General features: G+C 36.8%; 1 protein-coding gene across 13 annotated transcripts in view; it reads left to right on the forward strand.

Annotated features, from left to right (window-relative positions):
* The window catches only part of LOC123556504 (E3 ubiquitin-protein ligase MYCBP2-like), a 166289-nt gene that overhangs the window by 136422 nt on the left and 3896 nt on the right, over nt 1-25971 (forward strand). For all 13 annotated transcript variants that reach the window (XM_053542723.1, XM_053542730.1, XM_053542731.1 and 10 more), the window contains 21 exons: nt 108-1650; nt 1932-2121; nt 3857-4071; nt 4480-4665; nt 4941-5081; nt 5594-5737; nt 6229-6319; nt 6602-6735; nt 7648-7941; nt 9776-9919; nt 10244-10347; nt 10618-10768; nt 11214-11500; nt 14658-14865; nt 15886-16122; nt 16557-16689; nt 19042-19157; nt 19473-19661; nt 21156-21263; nt 21867-22076; nt 25586-25693. In XM_053542723.1, the coding sequence (XP_053398698.1) occupies nt 108-1650; nt 1932-2121; nt 3857-4071; nt 4480-4665; nt 4941-5081; nt 5594-5737; nt 6229-6319; nt 6602-6735; nt 7648-7941; nt 9776-9919; nt 10244-10347; nt 10618-10768; nt 11214-11500; nt 14658-14865; nt 15886-16122; nt 16557-16689; nt 19042-19157; nt 19473-19661; nt 21156-21263; nt 21867-22076; nt 25586-25693 (4933 nt within the window). The remainder of the gene's footprint in view (nt 1-107; nt 1651-1931; nt 2122-3856; nt 4072-4479; nt 4666-4940; nt 5082-5593; nt 5738-6228; nt 6320-6601; nt 6736-7647; nt 7942-9775; nt 9920-10243; nt 10348-10617; nt 10769-11213; nt 11501-14657; nt 14866-15885; nt 16123-16556; nt 16690-19041; nt 19158-19472; nt 19662-21155; nt 21264-21866; nt 22077-25585; nt 25694-25971) is intronic.

Here is a 25971-nt window from a genome sequence, read left to right on the forward strand (position 1 = left end):
ACATATCCATTCTTTCCACCATTTAATCTAGGCAGTATGGGAAGACAAAAGTTTTTTTTCGAAATCAATCTCTAGTTCAATGTAGTTACACCTGTTTTATCTTTTAGACTGTCACCAAAGAATATTCGGAAAGACAGAGGTCGTCAACTGAGAACAAAACGTGAGAGAGCATCATCACCTTCCCAACGAGATCTTGGTCCCATGTCAAGGGCACGTGCGTTCTCTGCATCCATGGTGATGGACAGACCCAAACATTATGTGAAGGAAGCTATGTCGCCATCAGTGGCAGAGACTCTACGTTCTGTATTTGCTGCCTTCTTGTGGCATGAGGGAATCGTGCATGATGCCATGGCCTGTGCCTCTTTCTTAAAATTTAATCAAAACCTAACAAAGGAGATGTCATTGATAAACAAGTCAAAAAAGCCAGAAAAACAAAGGGAAAGGGTAAGACATGCAACAGATTCAAGTAAAGATCAGACAAAGAAGAAGGAAAACATCAATGAACCTCGTGTCAGATTTAAGATTGACTCCAAGGTCAAAAGTGATGAGAAACCTGAAACACATTACTCCGACTCTGAGAAGAAAAAAGAACCAGTCAAGTACAAATCTGATATTAAAACTGTTGAACATTTTCTTCTGTCTGAAAAGTCTGCTACAATAGAAAAAGAAACCCAGTTACCACCAACCTTACAACATTTAGTTTATTTCTGGGACGAGTTGTCATCTGCAACTTTACGTGTCATAGTTCAGGAGCTTGTTTATCCTAGTCCTGCAATAGCAATAAGAAGTAAGAAACCTGAAAAGAAAGATGAGAAGAAGGATAAGGAGAAGAAAAGTAAGAAAAAGAAGGAAGTGAAACAAATGGGACGTGCTGGAATATTTGCTGAAGCAATAGCTATGGGTGTTTATGGTGGAGGAGTTGAGAGGGAGTCAAATTGTGAACTGTGCAATGGAATGTTTCCCCACCCAGTGACATACCATATGAGACAGGCTCATCCAGGGTGTGGGAGGCATGCAGGTGGGAAGGGATATAACAGTGGTGGGAACTTCTGTGATGGATGGGCAGGGAATTGTGGGGAGGGTGGTGTGGGTGGAAGTAGCTGGTACCTCATTTGTGATAAATGCAGGGAGAAATATTTGAAAGAGAAACGGCATGCTCAGAAAGAAAAAGACAAAAATAAGAAAGGCAAGAAGAAGAATACATTGTCAAGGCAACAGAATGTCATGCTACCTCTTGAACCCCATATAATTCTGAAGAACAATGCCATGTTCTTACTTGATCTTGCAAGTGCTTCTGGATTTCAGCTGCCAACCCATAGTCAGAAGAAAGTCTCTCCAAACCACGATTTACTGCTGCCTAGTGTGATAGAAGAATACAGAATGGATCTTAATCCATTCCCACAAGTTCCCTTTCAATATTTGATAAGGCAGAGTGCACAGAGTTCAGATTCAGCATTTGCAGATGAATTTTATATTGATGCAGATGAGAGAGTGAGATCAGGGTCAATGAGTATGAGACGACCAGTCCATTCACTCTCCTATCGACCTAGACTTCCTACAGAACCTAGACACAGTCCATTAGCAAGGTCAGGGTCACTTGGCAAAGATCAAAGGCCCTTATCTACATGTATTCCGCCAACTAGTCCACTGGTAAGACATAAATATCGTAATTTTTGCTAGTAGTATATTTTTTCAAATAAGTATTTGTATTGCTAATTTTAGAGAAGCTTTCAACTGGGTATTGTTTTGGAGAAATATGTAGTGAATTTATGCCTCAGAAGTTTCACAGTTTACCAGATTATCTTTTTTAACAAATTCTGTTGCTCTTGGAATTAGCAGCAACTGGGTTGAAAACATTAACTTACCATAATTTTCCTTTGTCTTGCACATGTGAAAATTGTTTGGTTATTTTGTGTACCTTTCTCTTATAGGAAGGACGTATAGATGTGAGTATGCACAGTGCAGGGACCAGCCCTGAGTCAGAACCAGAGGGAGCAAAGAAAAGTGCATTTCAACGCAGTATATCAGAGATTGTATCTGATGATGATAGCAATGCCCATGACAAAAATCTGGGTCGTCTTTTCTCACCTCGTAGGAGAAATAACAGTGGAGGTGTTGGTGGTAGGTTTATTTCAATATGCCAATGACTTTATTATAATGAAGAACTATCCTGGTTCTATTTCTGTTTACTCAAAGAGCCAGATTGCCTTAACTGATTTCAAGTGATGCCATAAAATAGTAATTTTATGTGAGGAAGCAGTCTAGTAGGTTTATTAATGCAAATGGGTCTACTACAATGTCTTCCTGTGATTGAAAAAATCTTGAGGTTCATTACCATTCATTTGCTATTTAATAGAGTTTGAGTAGTATTATTAGCTCACTGTCACATAGTGACAAGGGTGAAGACTATTTGAACCCGTCGTCGTATGTAGTGACGTCCGGTCCGTATACCTAACAATTTCGACTTGTCTGCAACGATAGTATTGTTCATTTAGATTTTTTTTTGAACCAAACTTGCAAAATAAATAGAGTTACACCATAAGATCTCGGTTTTTTCTGAACGGAAATGAATTTCATTATAGATTCCAGAGTTTGGCCCCTGAAGTCCAAAATTAGCTATTTAGAACCTAGAATGATGCACAAATAGCAGCTTTAATTTTATGATTTAAAGTTTTAACAAATGGCACCAAATTGTAACAATATAGATCTGGTGGGGTCATTTCTTGAACTGGGCCAGATCCCATTATGGGTTCCGGGAGTTGATGGCCCTGAATGGGACCAAATTAACTATTTGTGCCTTGTTGCACAATAGCAGCTTTTTATGATTTGAATTTAATCAAATTGCACGAAAATTTGTTGCCAAAGAATCTCAGTTCTTTATGAAACGGCCAGATCCTAATGGGTCCAGAGTTATGGCCTGAAGGGCCAAATTAGCTATTTTGACCCTTGTCTGCACAAAGCAACTTCATTATTGATTTGATTTTAACCAACTTGACAAAACTTTTCCCAAACAGATTCTGGTGCCTTTTTAAAACTGGACAATTCCATCATGGGTTCCAAGTTTATGGCCCCTTAATTCCAATTTGCTATTTTTGGCTTTGCAGCCATAAAGAGAACTTCTTTATGGTTTAATTTGAGAACAAACTTCCAAAATATCATTCAGCAAACAATTAATCTGGCATTCCATGGAAAATCAGATCATTGTAGTTTCAGTAGTTATTTTATATGTTTTGATCCTGTATTGTAGTCAAATGGATTTTATCGGTATGTTAATTTACAGGAATTATTTAAATTTCATTTTGTCATTAGTTTGGAACCGAGGCAACAGGGTTAAAACTTAAGGACAATTTTATGTCTAATTAATTTTTTATTTTTGACTTTAAAAATGGGTATACTCCGGAACTAATGAAGGACAGAAAATGATCTGATAATTTCATTTATTGTTGAGATAGATTTATTTGGCAGATCTTCTCTTTTTCACTTAGAAATAATTTTTTTTGAATTATTCCATATTACGTTACTATATAGCTATGTTATAGTTAACTTTTTTATTTTTGGCTGTCAGGGAAATGAAGACCATTTTTCTGTGTCATGAAATGGATATGTACAATTCTTTGGTTTATTTTGACTTACTGACCTTGTAAGATTTTTGTTTTTCTTTTGGTAAATTCTGTTGTTTTTATGCATGTCCTTGACTAGATATTTTTCTGTGCATTGATAAACTTGAGGTTAGTCATTTTTAGGCATTATGGCCTTATTTTGTTAAATTAATGATTTTTGTTGCATTAAAATAACTGCAAATCCATATGGTTTGTCATTCGTTCTTTATTTGTCAGTGCTTTACTCTGTTATGCAGATGGAGGAACCTTATTAAAACACCCGTCAGCTGCAATGACAAAGTTGATTGGCTCCACAGACAAGGGAGGTAATGTTCTACCTCTGAGTAGTCAGGAGAGAGCTCTCAGTCGACCTGTGATGGCCTTTATAGTACAGAGACATGATCTGGATGGTTTACAGTTAGCAATGAGACAGGCACTGAGGAAGGCAACATGTAGGGTGTATGCTTTACAGGTATATATAGACAATCAAAACTGGTGAAAGAATTACACTTTCTCTTCATCATGTTGTGCATGTCCAACAATTTGTTATTTCTTCTGTGAATCTACTTGTGTAACATCCAGTTTATTGGAATGCAAAAATCCATTTAATAATTGTTGAAATATCTAAGTTGTTTTGTACAAGTATACATGTTTCTTTTACTAAAACAACTACATGTATATAATAGAACTTAACTTAGTCATTTCAACTCGTTGATACATCTATTAAGTTGATTGATGTAAGATCAAGTGAAAACAGCTAGTGTAAGAGCCACTGACTTTTAGTTAATAGAAGTATAACTAAGTTTTCTCAAAGTTGCATCTTGTATTGAACTTGTGCTTCAGTCTAATGTGTAATCAGAAAACATGATTAAAATTGTAGGCAATGAACTGGTTGTTGCGCATGGTTACCCAGTCAATATGTATACATGACCTGCTATGGTTCTTTGTGTCGGCACTGAGTCCCGGCGAGGAGGAGTCAGACGAGGTTCCAGAGGAAGCCAAGGATGGACAGAAGAATGAACCAATTGTGAAAGACCAGAAGAAAGACCCGAAGAAGGATCAAGAAGTAAATTGTTTCAAATACGTTTACAATAACTTTATTCCAATTAATGCATTTTAGATTTTGTGGAAAAAAAAGAAAACAATTTTTAGCCTTTTCAATACACTTCTCTCCACTGTTGTACATTAAAATCTTGACTGCACAGTAAACATTTCCATATTTCAATAAATGAGAAAACTTGCAGTGGTTTGGATATATTTTTGCTGTATCAACAAGTTCAAATTTGAAAATCGTAATAGTAGATGCTTGGTTGGTGAAAACTAGCATGTATGATTTTACAGGAGGTTCCAGTGTGTGACCATCCGATGGCTGATATCACCATAGCGGGTAAAGCTGTTGATCCATTACCCGAGACGTTCCATGCATTGTTACAGTCTATAGCTGATGTCACCATGTGTCTACCTATTGGTAGTGTCATACAGGTCTGTTTTTATTCAACATACTACATTTTTACATGCATTTAAGATTTCCTCATCACTGGAGTAATAGTTTTACACTAATACTGAAGAAATGTAACTTTGTAAGAAGATCTTTTGGAAACATACCGATAGAGGGAAAGCACATGAAATAACAGAAGACTTGGGATAGATAGTCTGTTTTTGAAAAGTTATTAAAAAATACAACATCCCCCACTAACAGCAGGAAACTTTTATAAAGTTACTTAATTTTAGTAACAAAAAGAAAGTTTTAAAAAGGCTAAAAGAGTTACTTATAGTAATAATATTATGATAGTGTTCTGCTTCGGTGTTATTAAACTTTCTTTGGTTGTAATCTGAAAGTGCACGAAATTAAGAATAATGTTGACATAGGCAAAACCTGCTTGCATCAGGTAGCAGAATCCTCAGGATGGATAGGATTTTTTGTTGAATGAATTTGATTTGAATAAATGAAAGTTGCTTATTGCACTGGATCAAATATTTTTCATACATTACAGCAAATGTCCCTGCGTTGTTTCTGTATGAAGTTTCGTCAGTCTGACCACCAGTTCCTGCACGAGAGTCACGTGTTCAGCAACATCAGTCAGATACTCAGTAAATCGGACGAGTTAGCAGAGGAAAGTAATGGAGAACCTCAACAAGTAAGTCATTCCAATAATGTGTTTATGTCCACACACACTTTTAACTTAAATAGCTGACGGGTTGCTTAATTAACCTTTAGCCTGCTGGCGGCAAATGATTCTGCCTTTGCTGACCAGTCGCAACCTAAGACTTTCAGCCTGCAACATCAGTGCAAGTACTGATATGGGACATGCACTGTCGCCTATTCAGCTGTTACGTAAATTTTCATGTGAACACCCGTTTGATATAATAAGTGGTACTGCCCAAATTGAATGAGGACTAAGTCCATTTCAGAAATTTAGCAGGGTAAGGGATAAAGCAAATACCTGCTTAATCTAGATTACCACAAAGGCAAGTTAACTGTATATAGATGTCTCTTGTTTATGGTTATTTTACTGTCACATTTTGGTCAGTAAATTAAAGTAAATAATTATATTGGTGGTAATTTTCAACTTGATTAACTTTGAATTCCCGAATGCTGTTTATGACATGTCTATTTTCCTGATTTTAGACCCCATACAAAGTGATCTCCCTAAAGGATCTTACTCCAACTGCTGAGATTAAAGCTTCCAGTAGACAAGCCATGATTGCCAGCCTCACAGGTGAGTAATACATGTAACATGATATGTTCTCTCAGATTTGTAACTTAAACTGGAATTTATGTATACTTAAAAGGATATATTCAGATTTGTAAAAAGATGTAATTTCTCCAAATCTGATTTAATGTATATTTATTTAAGAACTTGTTGAAGAAGTTGCTACAGCTTAATGTTGACTATCCTTGATGGCTGCATTCTGGATGTGTAATCAAATCGGTAATAAAATCAGATGATTTGCAGTGATTGAGAAATTAAAGATTTACACCTTGTTTATTTCTGTTATAGATAATTCCACGGAAACTTTCTGGGAGAGTGGTGATGAGGACAGAAATAAACTGAAGACCATAACAATAACATGTCAGGGTCAGGCCAACCCGAGAATTATATATGTGCACATAGACAATACAAGAGATCTAGGGGTAAGGGAGTCTTTGGAGCTCAAACATTTTCTGGTGTACATGAAATGATCTGTTATGTGAATTAAAATGATAAGCTTTTAGAGATGTTTCCATATTCTTGTATAAATACCAGATTCAGTATTAGATGCTTGGATGTAAATTGTTGTCAGTTAATTTAAAAAGACAAAAATCAAAGACATCTATTTCTTGCATACCAGATGGGGATCTCTGGTGATTTCACCGGTGCTGGAAAACTCTATCTTACATCCCAGGGTGTAAGATGACTCTCGTGCTGTAAATGACATATAACGAACTACATATGTACAGAAGATGTGTGTAGTAATAATAATGTTTTTCGTAAAACGGGATAAAAATTAAATACCTTGATAGTTCCTCTTTACTCCTTATAACATATTTCTCGATTCAAAAAACGTTATTTTAAGGAAATAACATAACGTTTCATTGCAGATGATAAAACAAAACCGGAACTCTTACGTTGTTTTCGTCTCTGTAACGTCATGACGTACTTCCTGTTTACGGACGTAAAGTTCCCGCGCTTTGTTAATAGGCTACTATAAGAAAAAAGTGCTATAAGAAAATCATTTGAATTTATTTTTTACTCTTCTTTGTTGAATATGGTATGCAAGAAAAAGATTCTATCACTGGCTGTAGGTGCAGATGGGAATATCCGGCTCTCGGGTAACTGTTTACGCGGTCACTCGGCTGGAGCCTTGTAACCGCCTAAACAGTTACCCTCGAGACCGGAAGTTCCCATCTGCACCTACAACCAGTGAAAGAATCTTATATTATTTTAGATACAGGGGTTCACAAATCTTACTTTTGAGAGCAACTTCCTTTATACAATAAACATAAAAGGTTTCCTTTAGATTTTTGTTCTACCAGTTGTAACACTGTATTTTAACATGCATTCAGAGTAAGGTATCCAATATCACATTCAATGCTGGCCCAGCTGTTGAGGACATGAAGAAGGTGTTTCAGTGTGAGGTTGACACAAGACATATTGGCTGGATAAACTGTCCTATACCTGAGGAGGATTGTAAATGTATCCAGCTGTCTATGAGAGGCCCTGACCACAGTCTCCGAGTGAGGCAGGTGAAGGTCCTTGGGGACAAGATAGATCTTCCAGTGAAGAAGAGTGCAGCTCAGATACAGCAGATGAACTGTGAGGCAGAGACTTTGAAAGTGTTCAGACTTCTCACATCACAGGTAAACACCTGCTAAATTTCTGTTGCCAAGTGGTTTAGGTCATTGACTTAAAATCTCCTATCCCTCTCTGCGGTGGGGACAAACTCACACTTAGGGTATGGGATTCATATGTGTGATGAAGCCATCCAGCTACTTTACGAAAGTTCGGTAGTTCTGCCAAAATGACATAATACAGATGGGCACCTGGTGTCTTCCTCCACCTTCAAAGGCTGGAAAGTCACCATATAATTGTGTCTATATAATGTTAACCCAACAAAAACAAAAAAACAAAATCATTTTCTTCCACTTCAAGAGGATTTAAATAATAAATACCTCTTTAAGTATTTTCATATGTTAAGTTAAGACACTATGATGACATTAAAAAACCAAAGAGACTAAAATAGGTTTCGCATTGAGTAAATGTCTAGTTATAATACAGAGGTTTGGGATACAGGCAGTTTTACCATACAATTAAAATCAAATTGTTTTAGATACGACCAAAAACTTGTTAATTGCAGAATTGATAAGCCCGTCTCCATTGCTGCGACAAAATTAAACTATATGCAAATAAACCTGCCTTGGTGGCTACCTTTATTAGCTCAGGTGTTTTTGTGATCGCTCGATGTCCGTCGTCTGTCTATCAACATTTAGATTGTGTATGCGATAGAGGCTGTATTTTTCAACTGATCATCATGAAATTTTGTCAGAATGATAACCTTGATGAAATCTAGGCCAAGTTCGAAAATGGGTCATCTAGGGTCAAAAACTAGGTCACTAGGTCAAATCAAAGAAAAACCTTGTGTATGCAATAGAGGCTGTATTTTTCAATTTATCTTCATGAATATTGGTCAGAATGATTGCCTTGATGAAATCTAGGTCAGGTTTGAATATGGGTCATCTTGGTCAAAAAGTAGGTCACTAGGTCAAATCAAAGAAAAACCTTGTGTATGCAATAGGGACTGCATTTTACACCGGATCTTCATGAAATTTGATCTGAATGTTTGGATGAAATCAAGGTCTAGTTTGAATATGGGTCATCTAGGGTCAAAAACTAGGTCACTAGGTTAAATTAAAGAAAAACCTTGTGTACCAATAGGGGCTGCATTTTACATTGGATATTCATAAAATTTAGTCAGAATAATTGCCTTGATGAAATCTAGGCCAAGTTCAAATATGTGTCATCTGGGAAACATGTTTACTCTGTTATGATGTGTTTCTCAGGTGAGCGACCTAGGGCCATCTTGGCCCTCTTGTTAATTGGTGGCTGAGTGGTAAAGGTTGCTGACTTAGAATCACTTGCCCCTTATCGATTTTGGTTCAAGCCTCACTCGGGGTGTTGAATTCTTCATGTGAGGAAGCTATCCAGCTGGTTTACGGAAGGTCGTGGTTCTACCCAGGTGCCTGCTCATGATGAAATAATGCACGGATGGGCACCTGGGATCTTTCTCCACCATCGAGGCTGGATAGTCACCATATGACCTATACTTGTGTTGGTGTGATGTTAAACCCAACAAAAACAAAAAAACTGTATTAATTAGCCACTTGCCTGAGCAGCCAGTCAACTAGCTTCCAAAACTGACTTTTCTTATTTCAAATTGTCTCCAGCAGCCATTTGCCTGAAGCCATATTGTGCAACTCCCGCAACTAGCTTTATGTGTTAGTATTGCAGAAATAGGTATATAAATTATATGTTTTCTGGCTTTGGATATAATTATCTATTTCTTAAATGTTATCGTATGTGTATCCTATTTGTTAAGTTGTTACGCAAATACTAAAAAAAAAAGTTCTGCAGAACAAAATCCTTTGAATGAATTACACAGCATTTGTATATATTTAGTATGTGATTTTATTTCAGGTATTTGGCAGATTAATAGACAAGTTAGACAGTAAGAAGACACCAGATACGTGGGATCAACAGGACAGTGAGCCTGATCTCAAGGAACATATGGTCGGAATACTCTTCAGTCGTAGCGGGAAACTCTCACACCTTCAAAAACAGGTTTGAGACTAAATCATGGTTTAGTAGTTCATATTAAGGAAGTTCAGTGTTTACAAAATATCTGCATAGTTATGTTAATTCGTTAGAAATGGTAAACACTCTGTTCATACAGATTTATCATTTTTTGAAGAACCAGAATGCAGAAGGAATGTAAATGTTTCTTCATATTTTGTTATGAATCGTTCATTTTCCTTTATTTGTTTGAATGCAGTTGTTTTACACTACTTAACTGGAAAATATTTGATTAGCAACTCTTTATCATAATATTATCATGCAAAATGAAAAAGGACTCCTGGAATTTCATTTTGAAATTTTGAATGACAGGTGTGTTCCCACATTGTACAAGGTATCAAGAAAGAGACTGTGAGAGTCCGAGATGAATGGGAGGCTTCTTTGCTGCTCAAAGGCGGGGCTCAACAAGACATCAAGTAGGAAATTGTTCACAGAAATAAGCATTGATATATTTGTTATTGTGATACTTTTAGTAAAATGGATGATCTTTGAAATTTTCTTTTAATTTCGATTTTAATCATGCCATATTAAGAATTGAAGAGAAAACAAGACAAAAATTATATCACAGTAAAACTTGTCAAAATGTCTGGCCTTCTGAAGTTGTTTAAAACATACTTTTGATTAGTTTGGCATTGGATTTGATGATTTAATTTCACATTCATATGTCTTAGTGTGTATTGTTTCAGATCCAATGACATGTTTTGTTTTGAGTTGGTTTCCATGGTAACAGCATTAACTGGTTCTGGTGTAGGTAGAGCGTACCTTGCTCAGCAGTATGGTCTACTACAAGACTTGTTTAGTCTTCTACATACAGCTTCACCTAGAGTGCAAAGACAGGTAATCTTATTCTTTTATTGTTTTTGGAAACTGTAAACTCTCTTCTTGCTGTTAGGTAAGACTCATTTCATTATTTATAACCTGAATTTGTTAAAATGTACATTATCTGCAAGATCAGAACTGTATATTATGGAAGGTCACAGCTGTCTTATGTTGGGCAGTTTCTGCTATGTCCATATAGTGTATTATTCTGTCAAAAGCAATATTATAATTTTCAAAATATATGTCATCTTGTCTATGAATAATGTGTTCTAGTCTTTGGAACGTGTTGTTATATGAAATGCTGATGATGTTTTTGTCATTAATGTACAAACTTGTATTATGTTAAATATGATTTTGTTCTGTCAAATAGTGTCTTGTTATGTCAAATTACTATGTTACCATTGTCCAGAGATTACCATCCTATTTCTGAAGTACAGGTTATAATATTGTTCCATGACTTCAGGTTTTGTCTGTGTTACGACGTGTGTTACCAGATGTGAAGCCTCAGACCCTTGCCAACATCCTGTCAGTGCCCTCCCTTCCACCTGTAGAGTACAGTATAGTGAGTATGGCCAGTAAGGAGGAAGGTGACCGAGGGTTTGATCCTCAGAAACCTTGTATCCTCGATGTGTTCCTTGCTTGTATTGCCAAGGCACTGACAGTTCAGATGAAGGTCAAGGCTGCAGGGCCACATAAGGGAATCACTTCCTTGATGCTGGCAGATGCAATAACAGAGCAGTCAATGATCACGTAAGTGATTTCTGGGAATTTATACTTGTAAATTAAGAGTGGAGGCCTCCATGTTAGTGTGGCAAGGAATGGTGACTTAGTGTCAGGGCCTTTGGTTCAAGCTCTTAATTATATTGGTCAGAATATGTGAAAAGGAATATTTAACAGGAAGTTATAGACTAAATTTTAAACTGCTGTTATGTGAAAGAGACCAAGGGTGTTCCTTCCATTTGAAAGTCAGTGTAATACCTTGACTGTAAGATTAAATCCAAAACTGATAGTATAACATCATTTAATTTTGTAGGCATGAAATTGTGAGATTTTAACCAAAACAGCTATTTCATGACGATATGAATTTGTAGATATCAATCCTTGAAGAGAAAATAAATGAGAATTTTGTTTCTTCATTGGGATTTAATTTTGTGGATTGGCACAACCTCAAAGCCCATGAAAATAAGTCTCCATACATATTAATGATTTCATGGTATGTGTGAATAAGCCTTACCCTGCTAAATTTCTATAATGAACTCTCCATCTTTCAATTTGGACAGTACCATTAACTGTTAAAAGGGGTGCTTAACAAAAAGATACTGACTGAATGGCGAACAGGTAGATCATGATCAGACTGCATGGATGTGCAGGCTGGTCATGATCCACACTGGCCGCAAAGGCTGAACCAATCATGTCCAGCATGATAAGGGTTAATAAAGCTTGCATTTTATTCAACCATTTGTAAGAAGTTCCAGTGTTATTATGATAGACTGTAGTCTTCTAAAAGCAGTTTTTGTAATTTAATAATAGCTGTTGAAAGGTAGCACAGAATATGTACCGTATTTTACCTAAGTCTTGGGACAGCATAAAATAATTATGTTTTTCACTGTCCCAAGACTTATTTCCAGAAAAATAATTATTTTGAAAAGTGTCCCAAAAATATGGACACAATAATCATCATCGAGTAACATCCCCCACCCATCCGTGTTGAAAGCGAAAAAAAAACTTAAAGATTATCGGTAGTTATTCTGTTGATAAAGTAATTGGCCTTGTTTTCATCATCATTTAACATCCCCTCAAAGAGCTAAAAGAAGTGTGTCGGTATCATGACATTAGAAGTGGAGATCAAAGCGGTATAGTTTCCCCGAGATTTTCATGGCATTACGTCATGTTTTCGCGCCATGTTGCACATCACTGTTTGATCGTACCGCCTGGTTTCTTAAGTGCTGAGAAGTAGATCTAGTGTTGTGACAATCAATAAAAAAAAAGCTTCTTTTTAATTTGTTAAAGCTAATGTGCAATATCCCGTATAAACTGACAGGTAAACGTGTCAAACTATAATAGCGGATATCTTACCTCTGTGACCTATTTGCCCTCAAGGAAATTACAAAATGGTTTGAGAAGAATTTCTTATTATAAAGTGTCGTGTCAAAAAATACATGTACATGTACAAAGATTCATTCAAAACTTCTTAAAAATACGCAACAACATCATTATTGTTTTTATTTTTTTAACGCATTTTCTATTTACGTTCACGAGGTCACATAACAGAAATCTGTTTGCCAAAAATCGTTTTACTTCATATTTTTAAATTGCTGCCGCCTTTTCGTTATTTAAGATTTTTATGCCCCCGGCATCTACAGATGCGGGAGGCATATAGTGATCGTCCTGTCCGTCCGTACGAGGTTAACCAAATGGGACCGTTTCGTCTAGCATCAATACCCCTTACTAGAATGACTTAATACTAATGCAGATGTAACCTGTGACCATTCCTCATCTTCAGACATCACCTGACCTCAGTTTGACCTTGACCTTGACCTCATTTTGGACTTAGGTTGCTTTATATGGGCCATCTCTTGGTTAACCAAATGGGACCGTTTCGTCTAGCATCAATACCCCTTACTAGAATGACTTGATACTAATGCAGATGTAACCTGTGACCATTCCTCATCTTCAGACATCACCTGACCTCAGTTTGACCTTGACCTTGACCTCATTTTGGACTTGGGTTGCTTTATATGGGACATCTCTTGGTTAACCAAATGGGACCGTTTTGTCTAGCATCAATACCCCTTACTAGAATGACTTGATACTAATGCAGATGTAACCTCTGACCATTCCTCATCTTCAGACATCACCTGACCTCAGTTTGACCTTGAACTTGACCTCGTTTTGGACTTAGGTTGCTTTGTATCGACAAGGATGCCACCGGGGGCATCAAGCATTTATTGAACGCAGCTTCTTGTTCTATTCTGTTTTTTGTACTTTCTGGTCAAAAGTCTGAATTTTATGCCCATAGTTTGTATCATTTATTTACTTTTAGAAAGAAATAAGTATTTAGGATCGCGCTGTTTGAAATTTTGCAAGTAATTTTACGAAAATTCGACCGTTTTTATAGAATTTTGCCAACATTTTTTTCGATACCTTTTTAAAATCATTATAGAATTCAAACTATATTACTTCTCAATCGGTGTTGAAAATCTGAAGCGATAAAATCAAAAAATGAATGCGTGATGCTTTTTTTGTATACGTGTCGATGAACAAAAGTAACGGCGTTGTAAGTTAGACATTACGATAGGTCGCACGTGCTCGTGGAATGGAAAATTACCGGCATGGCGTTTTGATATCTGTACGATTCACGGGTAAATTCCAGTCAGTGGTAAATAAAAATAAATAACGAAAACTGGACTTCCTGGCTGCAGCAAAAAAAAAAAAAAATACAACACAACTGGTATCGTAAAAAAACACTTTACTAGTAAAAACACGACACGAAAATGTTAAAAAAAATAGTCTTTGGTTCTTATAATTATTTGACATTTTGATCGATACAACACCATACAATGTATAATAACGGTATTTGGGTTACATCTTGAATCAGTACAAACCTTAGTCCCAACACTTAGGAACGAAAAATACGCTGAGAAAATACATGTCTAAAAACTTAGGGTCAAGAAAAATAATTATTTTTCCACATTTTAGGGGTGTCCCAAGATTTAGGGTGTCCCAAGACTTAGGTAAAATACGGTATTTTGTATTTTATATTGCCCATACAGAGCTACTGGACCTCAGTGGTGGTTGAGAGGTAGAATGTGTATTTTGTGTTTTATATTGCCCATACAGAGCTACTGGACCTCGGTGGTGGTTGAGAGGTAGAATGTGTATTTTGTATTTTATTTTGCCCATACAGAGCTACTGGACCTCGGTGGTGGTTGAGAGGTAGAATGACCAGCAGCCTTGCCAATAACGTGATCTCCTTGGTACAAGACATGGCAAATGGTAGTCTATCTGAGGGCTGGAAAGACGTTACCAAGGCAGCCATTGCTGAAGCCATCCTAGCATTAACCAAATTGGAAGAGGGATTGAGAGCTCCACAAGCTTGTATAAAGACCCCTACTGTGAGTTTTGTTGCCACGGTAGAAAATCATTCCACATAATTACGGTCGGTGATGTAATCATCAACTAGAATTTTCATCATTGACCAATTTTGACATCATATTTATGCCAAAACAAAAGGTTTAATATAATTGTAAAGTTCAACTCTTAACCATAATGATTTTATGTTCAATATTACCCAAATTACTGGCAAGCTGTTTTTATACCAGTGTGTCTGTAGTCTTTAACACATCAACAATTTTACTGTTAACACTGTTTGCCCAATTTTAATAAAACTTTGTCTGAATGTTTCCCAAAATAAAATCTCTGACGAATTTGAAGCTTGGTTATCTAAGTCTTATCATACAAAAAACCTGTTCATTTACTGGAGGCCACCTTTTCTACTTGTTCATCATATTTTTTTCTCAGAATTTCTTTGTAAATCTATGAACAATTAAATAATAGCTACCTAAAATCAAAAACTAATTTGCTAATTTGTTAAAACGTAGAAAAACTTTGTTTATACAGAGTTCACATTTTCTATTTGATCTTCATAAAGCTGTCCAGATGTTTGTTTCTATGAAATCTAGGTTCTGAGACTAGATTATGTAATATAAGTTTTGACAGATTTCAAACACTGCTTGTCAGCAGTATCTTTCAACCATAAGTCTGAATTAAAAAAACAACATGTTTGTGTCAAATTTAAATACAACCCCAGAAACTGATTACACAGGGTTCATGTTGCATAAATCTTCACCACAGCCATAACAGAGTAGTCCATAGTAATGCTTAACTGCAAGCTTTTAACAAATTACCTTATTTTCTGTAGACTTTATTTTATCAATAACCATAGAACTGCATACTTGGCCTTCCATGGAAGAGACCTTTTATAAAACTTTCTATCCAAATATGATGTGTACATAATTGCTGTAAAATTTTCTGTAAGTCACAGTTATACAGATTCCGTGTTTAATCTTGTATTTACTTAAAAAACAATAGTGAAAAATAGGTGACAGTTATTTAAGAACGGCTATCTGTTCCAGGTATGGCTAGCGCTTGCCTCCCTGTGTGTTCTGAACCAAGATCATGTTGAACGCCTGACCTCTGGTGAATGGGTGAGCAGTCCAAACGGAACCCATGGCCAGCCACGCCCGACATGTGATAACCATGATGATGGAGAGACTCCAGCTATCATCCTGTGTCTGGGCTGTGGTAACCTGTGTGCAGATTGTGACAGATTCCTGCATCTTCATAGAAGTAAACGTTCACATCAGAGACAGGTAGGCATCCTGATGTCAGTACAGGTTAATCAGATAAATCATTATATGAGAGAAGTGTGATAGCACTGTATCGAAGAAGGTAGTCAAATATACAAGGCCTTGATAGATTTAGATTTGGTATCCTTTCTGCCTTTGTTGGTATGAGTTGCAACAGATCTGTCCAAACTTTTTTCACAAGGTCATTGATTCTACCTACTTGCTCATTGAACTAGTAAAGAAGGAAATGCACCTTGGGTCTGCATCTGTAAATCTATAAATAGAACATGACTCTGTGATAAGGATACATGAGCTAGACTGAAATTTAATCTTTTATGTCATGTAATAAAAAATACTGTTTCTTAATTGGTAAAAATGAATAACCTTCTTCTTTTACTGATTCGTATTTGTTTTTAATTTGATGTCTAGTTTCATGACTGATACATGTATAATTTCAGGTGTTTAAAGAAGAGGAAGAGGCAATTAAGGTAGATCTACATGAAGGATGTGGTAGAACCAAACTTTTCTGGATCATGGCTCTCGCAGACTCCAAAATGCTGAAAGCAATGGTGGAATTCAGAGAGGGAAAAGGTAGGACTGAAGTTTAATAAGTCTTTGTGTCTAAAGCAGAAATAACTCTGATATTGGAAGATTATTTATCCCCCCGCCAAAGGCGAAGGGGATATTAGAAATGCTCTCCGTGCGTGCGTGCGTGCGTCCGTGCGTCCGTCCGCAACGATCTTTGTCCGGAGCATAACTCCAAAAGTACTGGAGGGATTTTCTTCAAACTTCATACACTGATAGAACACATTGGGAGAAAGTGCAGTGTGCAAGAACAATAACTCTACCTTGCCTATTTTTTGAGTTATTCCCCTTTATCTTATTTTCTTAAAAAAAATTGTCCAGAGCATAACTCCAAAAGTGCTGGAGGGATTTTCTTCAAACTTCATACACTGATAGAACACATTGGGGGGAAGTGCAGTGTGCAAGAACAATAACTCTACCTTGCCTATTTTTTGAGTTATTCCCCTTTATCTTATTTTCTTAAAAAAATTTGTCCGGAGCATAACTCCAAAAGTACTGGAGGGATTTTCTTCAAACTTCATACACTGATAGAACACATTGGGGGGAAGTGCAATGTGCAAGAACAATAACTCTACCTTGCCTATTTTTTGAGTTATTCCCCTTTATTGTATTTTCTTTAAAAAAAATGTCCGGAGCATATCTTTTTCAGGCATGGAGAGATTTTGATATATCTTGGCATAAATGTTCATCAACACGAGGCGGAGTGTCATGCGCAAGAACCAGGTCCCTAGGTCTAAGGTCAAGGTCACACTTAGAGGTCAAAGGATACAAGAATGAAAACCTTGTCCGGAGCATTTTTTCTTCATGCATAGAGGGATTTTGATATAACTTGGCACAAATGTTCCCCACCACGAGACAGAGTGTCATGCGCAAGATCCAGGTCCCTAGGTCTAAGGTCAAGGTCACACTTAGAGGCCAAAGGTCAGATACAAGAATGACTTTGTCCGAAGCATTTCTTCTTCATGCATGGAGGGATTTTGATGTAACTTGGCACAATTATACACCATCATGAGACCAAGTGTCATGCGCAGTTCCCTTCTTTAGAATTACTTCCCTTTGTTGTTACTTTAAATAGCTTTTATTGTAACTTTTTCATTACTAGTTGTAGGGAAAAATCGAGACCACTTTTCTGTAGTACAACATGCATGCTACATTCAATTTTGAGGTGTATTTTGACCAATCTCTACCTGGTAAAGATTTTTCTGTGGACTTACATTTTTTTTTTTTTTTTTTTTTTTTTAAGATTAACTTCCCTTAGTTGTTACTATAAATAATTTATACTGTAACTTTTTTATAATTGACCATAGGGAAAAAACAAGACCACTTTTATGTGGTACAACATGGATGTTACTTTCCAATTTTAGGTGTATTTCAAGATATCTCTACCTGGTAAGGAGTTTTTTTGTGGACTTAGAAAAACAAAGACTTACAATGATTACTAAACAACCACAAAATTAAAATTCCATTTGCAAATACAGCTGCTAGAGTAAAGAAATTTGCTGTGACGGGTATATATTGTGACAATTCTGGCACTCTTGTTCCCTGTTAGCTTTCCATTCCTTCTTTTTACAGTAACCATATAGAAAAACATCATAGCATTACTGTTCATGAAAATTAATAAAATTTAGCAGTAAACCACCTCGCCACTGACTTATTCTTTCTTCCACATCATTAAAACCCCTGATGTGGACCACAACTAAACGGTTCTTCAAAGCTTTCCCCAAAATTAATACTTTCAGACACTAACTTGCCAGGAACTTTAGCCTTCAGTTATAATATGCCCGGCGGGGGGATTGGCCATGTCTAACATGGCTCTTGTTATTTATGTTGTTAGATAAGTTTACATAAGTCCCAATAATAAATGTGTAATTTTAATTGTAATTTTACAAATCCTGTCTACAAAATACATTTAACCTTTACCTTGCTAAATTTCTTAAATGGACTGGTCTATTATTCAGTTTGGGCAGTACCATTTATTATTCGTAGGGGTGTTCACTGAAAATTTACTGACTGAACAGCAAACAGTGCGGACCATCCATACAGGCTCATCTTGGTCTGCACTGTTCGCAAAGACAGCATCACTTGCTGCCAGCAGGCTAAAGGTTAACATACTGTTAACTCTTTTATATTTGTGGTGAACTATATTCATCAATTTTGTGATTGAATCAGTCCATGAAATTAAATCTCGGCAAATAAATAACAGTTCTATTCATTTTAACATCAACATTTGATATTCTTGCCTCTATGAGATAGCCATTTTGGCCCAAACAACAAAATTTCATGCCTACAAAATTAAATGATATCACAGAATATATACATAGATATAATCATTATTAAGTACTTGTTACATTTATGCAGGTAAATCTGCAGCAACTCCTGGCAAGGCTGGACCAGGCACCTGTAGGTTCTGTGGCACCACAAGCAACACCGGTGTACTGGCCATTGGTAATGTCTGCTCTGATCCAGACTGTCAGGTAAACACAAAATGTTGTTTTTAGCATAAATCTCTTATAGCAAATCTAAATGTTATTATGGCTGAATCTTTGAATGTTTCAGGGTTTTTTCTGAGACCAGTAGGTTGTTTGATATGTACAGAATGAACTTGTTACATTTAAGCATCATTTAAGATAATTTATGCAATACAAGTATAAACAACAGAATGTTAAGGCACATTGGTAGGATGTCCAGTGTCTCTTGTCCCAGAATATTTCTAACTGTTGAATTATTAGAAAACTGTGTGTCTCTTGAAAAGTCGGAATCTAGTGTAAACAATTACTGTACCTATTCAGGCCTATGCAGAGGAAGCATGCAACAAGACGCTATCTTGCGGACATGTGTGTGGTGGTATAAAGAATGATACATGCCTACCTTGCCTACATCGTTGCCGTGCTGAGGACCAGGAATTACTGAAACAAGACTCGGATGACATGTGTATGATCTGCTTCACAGAGGCGCTTTCTGCCGCACCTGCTATACTGGTAAAACCTAAATTGACTTTTATGTAAAGTTGGACTCTCAAAGGAAACTTAAAGTAGGGGTAACTCTGAGCCACTGGTTACCATGTACTGAAGTGGCCAGAGTGGCTTAAATGTCTTTCATGTGACCCTTGGTATAAAGCTATTTTCTTATGTAAAATTCTAATTTACTTTTGCTCTGGAATGGTCTAACAGGTTTCAAGTCAGTGTGATCCCTGTTTAGTAATATACCATCTCCTTGTAAACTTTAGTATGCCCTTCTATTAAATTCATTTAACAATTAGAATTTTAATGATTCTATCATTTTTATGACAGTTTTAATGTCCCTGTGGGGTGTGACATATAGTAATCAGAAAGTTTTTTTGTTCATCCCAACAGTTTCCTTTCGATAAGTAAAGAACGCTTTGGCACAGGAACCACAAACTTCGAAGACAGGTTGGTCTTGACTGGCAGATGACCTGTGTAGATTCTGAGATTGGTTGCTCAAAGGTTAAGGTCGCAGTGACCTTGAGCTGAAACTTGATTTCTGATTGTTAACTGAGGAGGCTTAAGCCTACAGTTATCAAACTTCATAGAATGATTGCCTGTGGTCAGTAGATGACCCGTATTGTTTTGGGGTGTCAGTAGGTCAAAGGTCAAGGTTACAGTGACATTGATACTGAAAACAGTTTCCACCTTATAACTAAAGGAAACCTTGGCCTATGTTTGTCAAAGTTCATATTTTGATTGCCTGTGGTCAGTAGTGCTGCTGTTGTTTATGAGGTCTGTAGGTCAAAGGTCAAGATCACAGTGAACTTGATAAAACGTTTGCTGCTCAAAAAGGAAAGAATGCTTCGGCCTATGGTTGTCAGCTTTAATATGATGATTGCCTGTGGTCAGCAGATCATAATAGATGACCTTTTTTCTTTTTGGGGTCAGCAGGTCAAAGGTCTATGTCACAGTGACCTTGAGGCTGAAAATGGTTTTTCGCTCAGTTACTTAAGAACCCAATGTCCTATTGCCTGTAAACTTTATGTGATGATTGCCTGTGGTCAGTAGATGACCCCTATTGCTTTGGAATCAGTAGGTCAAAGTTCAAGGTCACAATGTCCTGAAAACAGTTTCAGCTCAGTAACTAAAGAATGCTTTTGCCTACAATCCACAAACTTCACAGGATAATTGCCTGTGGTCATTTCATTACCATTATTGTGTTAGGGGCTCAGTAGGTCTAAGGGCGAGGATGTAGCGGTCTTGCGACTGAAAACGTGACAGGCCATCATGGGGGACATTTTTATTTTACAAACAGCTCTTTTTAGTGTTAAGATGAAATTGGTATGCATTATATGGCTTATAAATGTTACTTAGTGACGTCTCTACAGTGTTGGTGAATGTTATTTGGAGAATGCCGTTTGGAACTGAAGTCACAACACTATAAGTAGGTTATCAGTTTTACCCTATCAGTTCTGGAAAGTGTATATTAACCAGCTTGGTGTAACATTCTATTTTACTATATTTCAGTTGAAGTGTGGTCATGTATTCCATGCTCACTGTGCGAGGAGAGTGCTGGAGAATAGATGGGTCGGTCCCAGAATAACTTTTGGTTTCTCACATTGTCCTATTTGTAAGGTAAGAAAATGTTATCAGTGAATTTAGGAAATTGTTGGTTTCAGTAAACTGTACAGTTCATATAATCTTAGATATATAGACTTAGATAAAACAGTATATATATCTTATTGTCTTATTACCATGAATCCATATAATTAAGTGATTATCCTACTTTTTCAAACAGTCATATGCTAGACATTTTATTTATTCCAGTACACCATCAAGAGTGTTATTAAGAAGTGGGCTGTTCAGAGCGCCCTAGAAGAAGTAGGAATATCACTACGTCAGGGACTAAGAAATTTAATCTTTAGCAAACTTCAATCCTTTGTTACAATCCCTCCCACCTTTGGTTTCTTAAGCTAAATGTTTCTTTTCATAGCCTCGATCCAATACATAATGTGGATATATGAAGGTTATAAGGGACACCTGATATAGAGTCGTTGTGTTTATACTACATGCAGTATTTACTGTAACTCACTCTTGCATCCAGTCTCTTAAAATATTAGATAAATTAGTCATATTTGTATTCTTTTCAGCACAACTAATTTGCATATATTATCTGAACAAAGTTTTCAAGTGTCAACCCCAGTAAAGTCCAGCTCAATTTCTTACATATATTTACAGTGCAATATTGATCACCCGGTGTTACGAGAGTTGTTGAGACCCATACAGCAGCTCTATGAGGACGTACATAGAAAGGCTTTAATGAGGCTGGAGTACGAGGGTTTACACAAGGCAGATGCAATCATCACCCCCGGGGCAAGGTTCTACAAGGACCCTGCAGGGTTTGCTATGGACAGATATGCCTACTATGTTTGCTACAAGTGCAGAAAGGTCAGTAACTCTAATGCCAGTAAATTTTCAGTAATGGTTATGAATACAGCTTGGGATAGTCAGCTGCATATCTTTTTAGAAAATGAATAAAGACGGGTGGGGGTGATGCTTAGTGGTTATAGTGGCAGACTTCAGATCTGTCTGGGTTTGAGCCTCACTGAGGTTGTCCTGTGAGGAAGTCATCCAGCTGGTCAATGTTATTGCAAAGGTGCCTGTCAGCACCTAGAAGGGATCATCTTTAAAGTGGTTGAAAGTTGCTATATGACCTGACTTAAAACTAATTAACAAACAAAATAAAAGTTTGAGTTTGTCTGAGAAAGATAGGCTGTTTTGACCTATATCTTTGCTTATGCATAAGTATATAATACCTAAGAATATAATGTAAAACCAGGAAAAGACATATTTGTACCCCCCAACAACAAAGTTGTAAGGGGGGGTATACTGGTTTCAGGTTGTCTGTCCGTCTGGCCGTAGACGCAATCTTGTGCGCACCATCTCTCCTTATCCCCTTCACAGAATTTAATGAAACTTCACACAAGTGATCAGTACCAACAGTAGTTGTGCATGGGGCATGTTAGGTTCTTTTAGAAAAAATATTTGCAGAGTTGTGGGACTTTGTTTTTTTGTTACTATACTATATACATAGACACAGTCTTGTGTGCACCATCTCTCCTCATCCCCTTGACACAATTTAATGAAACTTCACACAAGTGATCAGTACCAACAGAAGTTGTGCATGGGGCATGTTAGGTTCTTTTAAAAAAAAAATTGCAGAATTATGGGACTTTGTTTTTTTGTTACTATACTATATACATAGACACAATCTTGTGCGCACCATCTCTCCTCATCCCCTTGACACAATTTAATGAAACTTCACACAAGTGATCAGTAACAACAGTAGTTGTGCATGGGGCATGTTAGGTTCTTTCAGAAAAAAAATTTGCAGAGTTATGGGACTTTGTTTTTTTGTTACTATACTATATACATAGACACAATCTTGTGCGCACCATCTCTCCTCATCCGCTTGACACAGTTTAATGAAACTTCACACAAGTGATCAGTAACAACAGTAGTTGTGCATGGGGCATGTTAGGTTCTTTCAGCGACAAAAATTGCAGAGTTATGGGACTTTGTTTCTTGTTAACATACTATGTACATACAGTCTGCATATGCAATCTTGTGCGTGCCTAATCTACCAAACCCTTGCACACAATTTAATGAAACTTCACACAAGTGATCAGTACCAACCCTAGTTGTGCATGGTGCATGTTACATTCTTTTAGAAAAATATTCTGCATAGTTATGGGACTTTGTTTTTTTTAGCTCACCTGAGCAATGCTCAGGTGAGTTTTTCTGATCACTCGATGTCCGGCGTCTGTCGTCTGTCTGTCGTCTGTCAACATTTAGCTTGTGTATGCGATAGAGGCTGTATTTTTCAACTGATCTTCATGTAATTTGGTCAGAATGATAACCTTGATGAAATCTAGGCCGAGTTTGAAAATGGGTCATCTGGGGTCAAAAACTAGGTCACTAGGTCAAATCAAAGAAAAATCTTGTGTATGCGATAGAGGCTGTATTTTTCAATTGATCTTCATGAATTTTGGTCAGAATAATTATATTGATGAAATCTAGGCAGAGTTCGAAAACAGGTCATCTGGGGTCAAAAACTAGGTCACTAGGTCAAATCAAAGAAAAATATTGTGTATGCGATAGAGGCTGTATTTTTCAATTGATCTTCATGAATTTTGGTCAGAATGATTATCTTGATGAAATCTAGGCCGAGTTCGAAAATGGGTTATTTGGGGTCAAAAACTAGGTCACTAGGTCAAATCAAAGAAAAACCTTGTGTATGCGATAGAGGCTGTATTTTTCAATTAATCTTCATGAATTTTGGTCAGAATAATGACCTTGATGAAATCTAGGCCAAGTTCGAAAACGGGTCATCTGGAGTCAAAAACTAGGTCACTAGGTCAAATCAAAGAAAAACCTTGTGTATGCGATAGAGGCTGTATTTTTCAATTAATTTTCATGAATTTTGGTCAGAATGATTACCTTGATGAAATCTAGGCCGAGTTGAAAACGGGTCATCTGGGATCAAAAACTAGGTCACTAGGTTAAATCAAAGAAAAATCTTGTGTATGTGATAGAGGCTGTATTTTTCAATTAATCTTCATGAATTTTGGTCAGAATGATTGCCTTGATGAAATCTAGGTCATGTTGGAATATGGGTCATCTGGGGTCAAAAAGTAGGTCACTAGGTCAAATCAAAGGAAAAGCTTGTATATGCGATAGAGGCTGTATTTTTCAATTGATGTTCCTGAAATTAAGTCAAAATGATAACCTTAATGAAATCTAGGCCGAGTTTGAAAATGGATCATTTTGGATCAAAAATTAGGTCACTAGGTCAAATCAGAGAAAAACATTGTGTATGCAGTAGAGGCTATATTTTCCAATTGATCTTCCTGAAATTAAGTCAGAATGATTTGCCTTGATAAAATCCAGGTCAGATTTGAATATGGGTCTTCTAGGGTCAAAAAGTAGGTCACTAGGTCAAATCAAAGAAAAACCTTGTGTATGCGATAGAGGCTGTAGTTTCATGAAATTTGGTCAGAATGATAGCCTTGATGAAATCTAGGTCAAATTCGAATATGGGTCATCTGGGGTCAAAAACTAGGTCACTAGGTCAAATCAAAGAAAATACTTATTTATACCCAAGATTTTTGCTCCAATTTTAATGATAATTGGTCAGAATATTTTTTTCCATGAAATCACTAGGTCAAACATGTTTACACTGTTATGGTGTGTTTCTCAGGTGAGCGATCTAGGGCCATCTTGGCCCTCTTGTGTTACTATACTGTATACATACAGTCTATATACATACAGTCCACATAATTATGCAATCTTGTGTGCGTCAAATTGCAATGTACTGTGTCAGTGCCGGGGGGGGGGGGGGGTACATTCATCACCTTTAGTGATAGCTCTAGTTTGTCTCAGTTTCATGTTTAGCTCATCTGATTTTTGGAGAGAAAAATGAGTTATTATCATCACTTGATCGCCGACGAGTTATTGTCGTTACTTGATCGGTGTCGGCGTTGCCTGGTTAAGTTTTGTGTTTAGGTCAGCTCTTCTACTAAACTGTCAAAGCTATTGCTTTAAAACTTGAAGCAGTTATTCACCATTTAAAGCTGACTCTGCACAGCAAGTTCTGTAACTCTACATTGCTTTATGCAAGAATTATGGCCCCTTTTGGACTTAGAAAATCATGGGTAGGACAATATTTCTATTTTATAGAGACAAAAAAATCAGATGAGCATCTGCATCCGCAAGGCGGTGTTCTTGTTGATCAGAAAATTCCCTTATAGTTTACTACAAAACCACTGTCACACTGATGTTGAATATTTCTTAAACCATTTTCATTCAGAAAAAGTTGCTGGCCCATTGTCTTTTAAACAAAACATACAAGTTTCAACTTGCCTATTATAAGAGTTTGTTTGTATACAATGTTACAGGCATACTATGGAGGAGAAGCTCGTTGTGATGAGCAGATAGAAGGTGGAGATCAGTTTGACCCTACAGAGTTGGTGTGTGGAGCATGCTCTGATGTTACCATGGCTCAAGTAAGACTTTTTTTTTCATCTTTAAAATTATATTAGATCTGCAAACCTTAGTATTTTTCTTAGGTCAAAAGTACTTGTTAACCAGGTTTTCAACGAAAAACCTGAGTTATTAGATTGGGGTAGATGTCGGTCGGGCGGTGGGCGGCGGCGGCGTCAAACTGGTGTTTCCGGTCAATAACTTTTGTTTCGGTAAAGATATTTGAATAAAACTTGGTATGTATGTAGCTTATATCAAGACAAAGGCTGGGATTGATTTTGGGGTTTCTGGGGTCAAGGTC

The sequence above is a fragment of the Mercenaria mercenaria genome, chromosome 5, assembly GCF_021730395.1.
Source record: "Mercenaria mercenaria strain notata chromosome 5, MADL_Memer_1, whole genome shotgun sequence".
NCBI classification, from domain to species: Eukaryota; Metazoa; Mollusca; class Bivalvia; order Venerida; family Veneridae; genus Mercenaria; species Mercenaria mercenaria.